Source organism: Marmota monax, unplaced genomic scaffold (genome assembly GCF_021218885.2).
Source record: "Marmota monax isolate L192 unplaced genomic scaffold, Marmota_monax_Labrador192_F-V1.1 WCK01_AAM20220418_F8-fsc00010, whole genome shotgun sequence".
NCBI classification, from domain to species: Eukaryota; Metazoa; Chordata; class Mammalia; order Rodentia; family Sciuridae; genus Marmota; species Marmota monax.
Window position 1 is genome coordinate 11,912,403 of NW_026692321.1, and position 10,925 is coordinate 11,923,327.

Consider the following 10,925-nt stretch of genomic DNA (forward strand, 5'->3'; position numbering starts at 1 on the left):
TAGAATATTCACATGTTACAGGACAACAGTCAATATATTTGTCAAAAAGAATGGAGAATCAGTTATTACAGCATGTTTGTTAGATGGAGATCGCTTGTGTGATTCTACTGTACTTTTACTAAACATCTGGCTTAGCAAAATATCTTCCTTACTGTCTGCATAAAACTGAGTACACCTTCTAAATTTCTTCTAGAAATTAAATACCTTCCTCCATGTTAACCTGTAACTAATTTAACTCCCCATCATCCTTAGTTTTGTGAAACATCTGAAGCTCTCTTTAGGGACAAAGCTCTTAGAGGGTGATTAGTAACATGTTCTCTCTTCAGTGTTCCTTAAGACATTTGGAATCAATTAAATATTTAAATACAGATTTTCTCAGATCTCTGGCCAGGCCCAGCAGGTTTGTCAGAAGAGGGAGTTGGAGGCAGATAACTGCTATTCCTCACACCAGAATGTATATCTGGAGATATATTTAAAAATACAGACTTCCTGGTCTGCAAGCAAATAGTCGTACAAGATTAGAAATAAGGAAAAAGAACAGCAGCATTACAGAGTCAGAGGAGTTGCTATACACACAACAACTACTATCACACACCATTCTTGAGGACAAACAAAAAGTGAAAGCACCAAGTTGGAAGACTACTAGTTGCATAAGTACAATGGGACAGCCTAGACTAGCTCCGAGTGGATTTTACATTCTCAAAATATTGTAAAAACAACAACAACAACAACAAAAACCCCAGAACAATATGTAAGAATATGTCACACAGACTCTGTCTGACCCACAGAACCTTAAATATTTACAACCTGGCTTTTGACAAAAAAAAAATATTGGCTGGATCTTCCATTAAGAGTTTTGTTTCTATTTCGAGTACTCATCTAACCATCACTATTGCAAATTATTATGAACAGTAATGATCAGGTGCAGGAGGAAAGAAGAAATGAATATGCCATAGGAGCCAAACAATTTTTCTAAATGCTTTAAGTTCTCTGTCATTTTCATTCACAGAGTAATCCTTTAAAGTAAGCATTTCATAGTTCAGTGATAGAGCCAAGAAAAAAAAAATGCTCAGAAATGAAGTAACTTGCCAAGGTCACTAGGGGAGTTCAGTTGGGGAGCTGTCAATTAAGCCCAATGGGTTTTTTGCATGTACAAATTGGTCACAATGAACTCCACTATTATGTATAATTATAATACACCAGTAAAAATACATAAGTGAAACCTATTTTCTAATTAAATGCTACTTAGAACACCACTATATAACATAATTCCTCTGCATGAAGTTGAGGCAGAAGCTCAGCAACTTCACCCCATCTCAGAACAAGCTGCTTGCAATAGAAGTCAGTTTTTCAAAAAATGAAGCCAAAAATCAGCATGAAAAATAGGTTTTCAATTCTATTTCTTCAGTTATCTGACAACATACAGGGAATACTTTGCTGAGGGTCAGAGTAAGTAAGTATCAAAGTAAAGAGCTCTTGCCTATTTCTTTCCTTAGTGAAAGGGTTAGAAGTGAGTCAGTGTAAGGGAGAAAGCAGAGAAGCAAAGGGCTGGAAGTCTTTGAAATCTAACTAGTCAGACTGGCGCTATTTGTCCTGAATTCCAATGGACCCAGTGGTGGGAAGGACAACTTCCTAACGGCAGCTCATTTTACTTTAATAGTTGGTATTCCCAGACAAGTTTTTAGTTTTCCATCATGATAAATTAATATATCCTATTTTATTGTGGTGCCACAAACAAGCCCTCTGAAAGACTCAAAAGGCCCAAATCCCCTGAAAAGCATCAGGTATCAAACTGCAGCCAGAAAAGATGGTATTAAATGAAAAAAAGAGGCTCCTTTTTAATGAAGTAGAGGTGTAGGACAGATTTATTAGCTTCCATTTTTCCAAGTTGCATTGTGTGTATTTCCTGCCCACATTTCCAAGTTCAGCAGGTCTCTTTGTAGAATTACTTTTTAAAATAGTGTTTTAAAGAACATGATGCAGCTACACCTGCAGAGACACACCTGTGATGATAGAAACAGTTTCTTGTATTCACAGCATAATGCTCTAACAGAAAACAGACTTTCTGTGTGATCTGCCAAGATCTTGCCATTCTTGAAAATAACTGATACTGGTAACTATGTATTAGAAATGGCCTTAAAAATAATAACCAGTCAAGGATTAGTCCAAGCCAAATGGTCATTAAAAATCAATGGAGCTCCTTATCTATATCATAATTCCTTTTTCTAACATCAGGAGATGGCAAGACAACTGCAATTATAGTCCATACTTGTGATGCTATAACACAGATGCCTACAATATTCCTTTTTAGGCTCAGCTACTTTTATGCACACTCATCATCTTTTTTCTTACTCCCTATTAGATACTATCCTATGATTCTTCAAGGGGGAAAAGCTAATAACAACATAAATCCTCCTTTGGAGAATTCATATTCTAAATGTCTAACTGGATTTATGAATGAATAATTAGTGCACTTTAGGCAAAGGTACAAAGACTAAAGGAAACAAAGTGGGAAGAGAATTGTTTCTGCCTACAAGGACTGGAGAAAGCATACTTGAGATGCACCTAAGGGTTAAGTAGTAGTCCCCAAGGAAAAAGAGAGGGTATTCCAGCATGAAAGAACATAATGAAAGGCCCAGAGGCAAGAGACTCTTCTATATTCAGGACTGAGTTATCCAATGGAATGACTAAGATATTCTGTTCAAAACAATAGTCACCAGAAATGTACCTGTGTAAATAAACATTAAGATCAGAAATTCAGTTCTCAATTATACTTCAAGTACTCAGTACCCCACATCTTTTGTCTATCCTCTTGAACTGTACAGAATCTTTCCATTATTATTGCAGTAAGTTCCATTATATATGGCAAGTCTGTCCCTAGTTCATGGAGACTCTCAAATGTATACTAAAGAATTAAATAAGATTATATGAACTGCTATATTTAACAAAGGCCCTTTTAGAATAGCCTTGGGGGACAATATCCTGCAACTTTACTATAGCTTGTTTGATCCTCCCAATTTCTTGAGTAAAATTCTTTTGAAGAAAGAATTCTATAGTTAAAACCAACCAAACAAAAAGACCCCAAAAACGAAAAGAAAATCATCATAGGTCTTGAAGCAGGGATGTGAAGTCATGACAGATTTGAGTTTTACTAATATCACTTCTGAGAGCAGGGTGCAAGGTATGCTAAAAGGAGACTGGATTTAACAAGACCAGATAGGCTAACAAGGACAGGACAAAGAACTGCATTCAGTGTCACTTATAAAGAAATACAAGTGAAAAATCTGCATCAGTAAGTTTATTTATGTGTACACACCGGGCATATTATTGCCACACAAAAGCCATAGTAGTGAACACTTTTAACTCTTTAGCCATGAAGCACAAAGATATTTGAAATACATCTTAAGATAGCTATTTTAAGTAACCAATTCTTAAGCAGTTGTAAAATCTGCTTGTCCAATTATAATTTTTAAAATATAATTGCATTCATTATACTCATACATTTAAAACGTGTTTGCTCAAAATTTGATACACGAAAATAACCTTTTCAGTACCTTGAAAATATTCCCATGTATTTTCTTAGCAGTACTATTGTAAACCAAAATTGTTTTCCCAAGTAGCAAGAGCTCAAGCCACACCATTCCTGATCACAGATATAACTGATATATTTCATAAACAGCTCTTTCACTCCTTGTTCCTATTTTAATATGCCAACCATCACTTCACTGATATCCCAGAGTTTTCTTGCTACAGAGTCATCCATCGCTTTGGGCAACAGTTCTTCCTCCTTACAATCCCCAAAGTATCTTCCTGACACACCTTCCACCTCTGGTGAAGAGGCTAAGTAGATGGAAGTCTGGGCACCTTCTAGTGGCGTTTTGAAGAAAGCCCATGACACCAAATTGAAAAGTGGTTTCACCAGCAGTGGAATGTGAATGTGCCTCCCCAGATTAGTCCGCACGATGCCGGGATGCAATACGTTGACAGTAACATTTGTGCCTTCTAAGCGGCGAGCTAATTCTCTGGTAAAAAGAATGTTAGCCAGTTTGCTCCGGCTATAACAGAAGCTTTTATTGTAGCTCTGCTCACTGTTCAAGTCTTCAAAGTTGATTTCTCCATATTTATAAAGTTTAGAAGAAACGACCACAATCCTGCTGGGAGCTGAACTCTTGAGGAGTCCCAGGAGCAGGCTGGTGAGCAGGAAGTGCCCCAGGTGGTTCACCCCGAACTGCATCTCAAACCCATCCTCCGTCTTGGTGTAAGGGCACTGGAAGACACCGGCATTGTTGATCAAGACGTCCAGTCTAGGCTCTTCCTTCACATATAAAAAGAGAATGGCAGAATTATGAACATAGGCTTCCAGTTGCTCCTCCTGTTCACGATAAATATGTTTTAATAAAAAAAAAAGAACTTGAGACTAAAAACACGTTTCTGGGCTATGGATCAGAGAGCTAGTTGAATACTGACAATTTTGTTTTTCATGGCCAGAGGGTTTCCTCTGGAGGAATTTCCTCAATTCAATACTGATATTCATAATCTCACCCCACAACTTCTTTTTCTCACTTAAATAATATGAAAACACTTATTCATAGTAATCTGTCAGTAAGAGAAAATCTGTAGAAACTAAATCTAAGACCTGAATTTCTGGTCTTATGCTTTTATAACAATAACACACACACACACACACACACACACACACTTTGGTTTCATTAGAAAGTTGATTATCTGATCCATACCAACGTCTTTCTTAAAAACAGAAATATATTTGGAGATTAGATACTCCTATGATTCCAGATTTCTTCCCTTAATTTCAGTTTAACTAAGAAAATATCAATTTGGGAGTTAGCATGTTAATGCTGAGTTCATATCAAAATCACTGTAAGTGTACCTATGATAAAATTTTTAAAAATTCTTGGAAAATATTAAAATTCCATAAAATTTTTCTATGAACTTCTAACAACTGAAAGAGAAATGGAAATAAAATTATTTTCATCCTTAGTGGGGCCTTGCTTTCAGCATTTCATATGAAACCTCATTTTCTTTTTATAACCCTATAAGCAAACTGATGCACAGATGCTGGATGACTTATCTAGTGTCACAGAGTTCACAAGCAACAAAACCAAGAATCACACCCGAAGATAAAATCTTTTGATGGTAAAGTCCCTTCTCTTAATTATTAAAGTAGTTTGGCTTTCTAATTGGGATTTTTGAAGCATAGCTACAGTGAGTAAACTAGAAATAGTCAGCAGTTTATTCCCAGACCTACTGGACATTAGGAGCCAAGTTCAGATGTGTTACACTGTATTTCTCCCAAGTGTAAATGGCACCTTGGGAACAGAATGACCTCAGGCATTTCCTTAAAACTAGGACAAGCAACAGAGGTCAGGGATGGAAACTTAACACCTGACAGAATGTCATGAATATATCAAAGAGTAAGAACAAAAATTAAGCAGGTAATATAAAAATATATAACACAGTGACTCATAAGTACAAGTCTCACAACAGTGAAGGAGACAAAAGGGTGGGGGCCATAGGATCAACAAACACCTTTAACCTCCAACACAACGGTGGAATTCAGTTCTTTTTTTCCTTATATGAAAACTTTTTTTAAACTTCAAGAAGCCCCTAATTTAGGAGATGTGAATAGTCAGAATTCTGTACCTTGACCATATTTTCTAGAAACTGCATTTTCTACAAAGACCTAAAATTTAGACTGTTCTCATAAGAAGTCTTTTCATTTCCTAAACCATTTAAGATGGTCTTTTCTTGCCTTTCTTGAGTTCTTTCTTTTGCTGGACAGAGAAAAAAGAAATCTACAACATGTTCCAGGTGTAAAGACAAAGGGATGACCCATGCTTAAATTAATTCTAGGTCAAATTTCATGTTTCACTGGCTTTTTTACCAAGTTTAAGTGAAAAGAAAAACGTTAAATTTCACAAGTGTTATCAAAGCCTACCTGTCAGAGGATTAACTATTTCTCATTCTAACCTAAGAATCTTTTCATTTTCCAATAGTCAACTTCAAAAACAAGGCAAGAGTTCACCCACGGGGGAAAGAAAGGAATGTTCTTTTTCACTAATCCTTTGGAAAGATTTCCTGAATTAATCATTTCTGAGCCATCCTTCTTTGCTGAGATAGTGTTATTTTAGGACTTCATCATTTACTATTTTTTTTTAATTCTAGAAGATAAATGAGATAAATACCAAGAATACCAACCAACCTGTGGGAAGCCTACAATTCCACTCCCCCCCCCCCCATTTTTAATTATAGTCACCAGACTTCCTTCAGAAGCAGGCAGAAAGGTAAATGCTTAGAAGCAAGGATGACGACTTTGTCATCTCCTTGTCCTTACCTTTAAACTGGTTCTGCCTCAAGATGTTAAAATAACAGAGGTATTAGGAATGAATGAGTGTGTGTGTGTGTGTGTGTGTGTGTGTGTGATTATCAATCACCAATCCCATTTACATTTATAATGCTTTCAAAATTTCTTAGATGGTGATTACTTCTTATCTAGAATATTATGATGAAATACTAGCAATAATACAACAAACAAAAAACCTAACTCCTGGGAGAAACAGTTCCCACACTGCAACAAGATGATCTTAGAGCATGGGGGGTACAAACCCACAGGATGTGCTGTGGAATATTTTAAATTTTTGAAAGAAGCAATGCTACTCTGCTCAATACCTAAAAGCTAGTTACTATAGGTAGTTAAGGTTTCAACATTATATTGTATTCTACTCCTTTGAGGAGATCGTTTCTTGTGGAGCTGAGTTTTTAGAACTTTTTAGCAGCTTCTCTAATAAATTGCAAGTGCAAGGCTAAAAAGTTATGTAGAACAGGAAGCAAGGGTAGCTGTATCCAATCTGATCCCAAAGTTGGAGAAATTGGTGTAGTGATCAACAGGCACACACTTTCCATTAAAGATTATGGCTAAAAATGAAATATTTTTTCTTTGAATTGTGTAGATTACATTTTAAACAGTTACTGAACTGCTAGGACATAAATATTTATTAGGTCGTCTGGATCTAACTACATCCCCCATGACCTTGAAGACATTTCTCTGGCTTAAGGGCATCTTGAAAAATTTATTATATTTAGGAACCTCTGCTTTAGCCTGAAAGACTCATTTCATACAGGGCCATTTCTGTGACAGCAACCTTTAAATCCTCCCTTTTGAATGCCTTCTGGCAGATCACCTCTGCAACAGTCTCAGTCTCATCAGAAGGTTCCACTTTAGTGGAACATTTACCACCTGCCCAAAGATAGCTTCATCCCTCACTGTCCAGCAGGCAAGAGTATACAATAGGTGACCAAATATAGGCTATGAAGACAGACCACTGGTTAAGCTACATTACCTTTCTATGCCTTAATTTTTCACATACAATAGAGATAATTCCTGTGTCACAGGGTTGCTGTGAAGATTCCATGGCGACAAAAGCCAAAGGCATTTTATTTTCACTTAACAGTTGTTTTTTTGAAAGTACATAAAATGCTTGGTACTTATGCTGGCATACAATTAACCTCAATAATGCAAGATGTATTATTCTTAGTTTCTATTCCTGTTTGAAGTACGATCACTAGGATTTCAAGCTCCATTCTATTTTAAAAGCATGCCAGAGTCTGGTTAGGGATGGCATTAATGAGTTCATTGGTGGCAACAACAAGTGACATTCCCTTAGATAGCAGAAAAAAAAAAAACCAAAACGGGTGTGGAAAATAAGCATTGGTCTAAGCCTCTTGGCTAGCAACCCTCTTCCAGTGCTCTTAGGCTCTGTGTAACAGAAGGCATGGTTTGGCACACATTCACTTATGACACAGGAAAAACAATTCAGAGACCAGGGGATGACTCCTGGGCCATCCTCACATAATAAAATGAAATGTTCAGAAACTGGCTTATGCACGGTTTTCCTCCGGGGCCCATTTCTTAACATCCTCAGCAGGCAGTTCTCCTTCTTTCTCAAGCCTGCCCCTCCTCGGCTCAGTGGCTGCTCCTGCCAGGAACCTCAGCCATCCCCAAGGTCACACCCCGGACTCCAGCCAGCTCCTCGGCGCCGGCCCCTCGGCCCCGCCCCGTCCCGCCCCGTCCCGCCCCGCGCGGCTCGGCCGGCCTTCCGCCCGGGCGGCGCGACTCCGCAAGACGCACACCTGGAGCAGCTCCTGGCAGAAAGTGCGCACCGAGCGCAGCGAAGCGAGGTCCAACTCCTTGACGACCAGCTCGCCCGCTCCGCCGACATCGGGGCTCAGCCCGGGACCCTCGGCCTCGCAGAGCTCGCGGCGGAGCTGGCTGGCCGCCTCCTCGGCGCGCGCGCGGTCCCGGCAGCCCATGATCACCCGCGCCCCCAAGCGCAGCAGCTCGGCCGCCGTGGCGCGGCCCAGGCCGCTGTTAGCCCCGGTGATCAACACCGTCTTCCCGTGCATGAGGCCGGGGTCCCCGCCACCGTGCAGCCGGTGGACCCTGGAGCCCACGAACCGCCGGGCCGCCAGCCACAGTGCCCCGCCCAGTGCGGCCAACAGGGCCGTCGCAGTAGCCACCCCCATAGCCTTCCGGGCGGAGGGCTCTCGGGTCCCTACGCTGAGGTTCCGGAGTCAAGCCTGCCACCTGGCGCGAAGAATTCTGGGGCGAAGCCAGGAGTCTCCTAACAGTGCGCGTGTGGCATGCTGGGACTTGTAGTTTTCTCCCGAGGGCACCTGATTGGTAGAGAATTCCAGCGGGCTCTCCGTGCCCTCCTTAGACCCTGCTCCCAGCCTGAAGGCGGAGGCCGGCACGTGGGCCGGTGTTGAGGAAGCTGGGTTTATACCTCCTGAAATCCAAGAATGGGGGCCTTTCCTGGGGTAATACCTAATGAATTCTTTATCTATGTCTGTATAGGATGAGAGCATATGCCCCACTCTTAGAGGCATTTATCGTGTTTTCCATTATCGCCTCCCGGAACTTGTAAACTCAGTTGTTTACTTTCACCCTCTGGAGAACGAATGGGCCATGCCAGTTGAATTCTGAGGAACAGCATTTACGAATTTAACCACATAAATCAGTTGGAAATAGAACAGGCCATTGGGTCTCAGACTTAGCATCAGAATCCCCTGGAGAGCTTGCCAGGAAATTAAAAGGAAAACAAAGTTTGGGGCTTCAGTACCAGAGTTTTTAATTCATGAGGTCTAGGATGGGGCCTAGGAATGTGCACTTCTGACAAGCTCCCAAGTAATGCAGATGCCAGAGCTGAACTGGGGTCCTCATTTTGAGAACCACTCAAGAAGGTCCTTTTGTTAGCCTTTTTTTTATGGCTGTGACCAAAGTTCCTGACAAGAAGAACTTGGAGGAAAGGTGTGTTTTGGTGCACGGTTTCAGTTCATGATTGGCTGACTCCATTGCTCTGGGCTTGGATGAGGCATCATGTCATGTAAGAACTTGGCAAAGGACATTACTCTGCTCATGGCAGCCAGGAAGCATTGTCTCAACATGAGCTTTTGGGAGACACCTCATATCCAATTCGTATCTTGGTGCCTGAAGAAAAAGTCACTCTTGAATGATCTTATCTCACACTAGTAGAGGTACAGTGGAAGAATATCGAGCAGACCCACTCAAAAATGCTTCCCTGCTGCCTCCACAGGAGGAGGGCAGAGTGTTTTGTACAATGTAAAATGCTCCAAAAATGTCAGGGGTTAGTACCATAGAGACCCATCTTTAGTTGTTATTCTGACTTTAGACCTGGCAACACTTATAGGCCTCATACATTCATCTACTCACCTACCCAATAATGTGGAGGTCCTGCCTGTGCCCTGTGAAACCCACAGAGAAACAAGACACCATTTTTGTCTGCAGGGTGTTTTCTAGCTGGTGCAGTCATCTCTCACCCTCACTCCTGATCCACTCAAGATTCTTCAGGAGAAGGAAAAAACAACCTGTGTAGTTTGAAATAACCTCCCTAGCTGATTTTAATAAGCCAACCATCATTCACTTACATCTGGAAAGGATATCACATGCATCTAATAGTCATAATACAAAGAGAACATAGATAAATTCCAGGAGAAGGTGACTTTCTACATACTGAGAATGGAACTCAAGAGGTGGGAAGGCTTGGTGGTGGGATTCTTCCCACTATCGCTGTGGATTATAGAAGGCATCTGGAACAGGAATCAGGAGAGGTGGCCCCTTCTTCTTCCCAGTATGAAGCTGTCACTTAAATGCCCAGCCCCAAGCACATCTGTTTCCTCTTTCTGTTCCTTTTTGCCTGTCCACATCTTGCCCATCCTTCAAAGTCCATTTCAGGTCTGTTCTTCCTGACCAGTTCCAGGTTCTATGGATCTCTGCTTCCTCAATTTCATGTGTGACCCTCATTGGCACTAAGGACAAACAGCCTTCTTGTGTTGGCTGTTTGAGTTCCCACATTGGACTTCCTCTACAATACTGCTAATGCTTTCAGTTTCCTAAAGGATATCAGTGCTCAAAATGTGTCACAACTAATATACTTTGTACTGGTTTTCAACAAATTAGGGAGAAGATTAAAAGATGTGTGCCACCTGTGGTGTTTCTCAACTAGAGCCAGGGTGGAATCTTTATGTGAAGGAAGAGTAGAGATGGAGGTAGGCACAGAGAGAGCAGGAAAGAGTATGAGGACAAGAGGAAGAAAATAATCCTTAGATTTGTTATGTAACTGCTGTGTGGCTTATGCCTGGAACTTTATTGACTAATCCAAAGGCAATGGAAATGACAGCTCTTTTTGAATAATGTGTAACAGAGAAGAAAGAAACACATGACTTAAATATCTGAATTTGAATTTTGGTCCTACCACTTATTAGCTTCACATCCTTGGACGAGCTAATTATTATTTTTGAATTTTAAGTTCCTCATTGAAAGAAAAGGAAGGTAATAATACTATGTAACAAACATTTAATTTGATAAGAAAATGAGATAATACAAAAAT

At 40.4% G+C, this 10,925-nt stretch overlaps 1 protein-coding gene across 1 annotated transcript; it reads right to left on the minus strand.

The window, feature by feature from the left end:
* Window positions 1-3,283: 3,283 nt before the first annotated feature.
* On the minus strand, window positions 3,284-8,607 carry Rdh14 (retinol dehydrogenase 14). The gene is made up of 2 exons (XM_046441314.1): window positions 8,149-8,607; window positions 3,284-4,315 (listed from the first exon to the last, which is right to left on the minus strand). The coding sequence occupies exons 1-2, from the start codon at window positions 8,539-8,541 to the stop codon at window positions 3,698-3,700; spliced, it is 1,011 nt and encodes a 336-aa protein (XP_046297270.1). The 5' UTR covers window positions 8,542-8,607; the 3' UTR covers window positions 3,284-3,697.
* Between the last annotated feature and the right edge of the window lie 2,318 nt (window positions 8,608-10,925).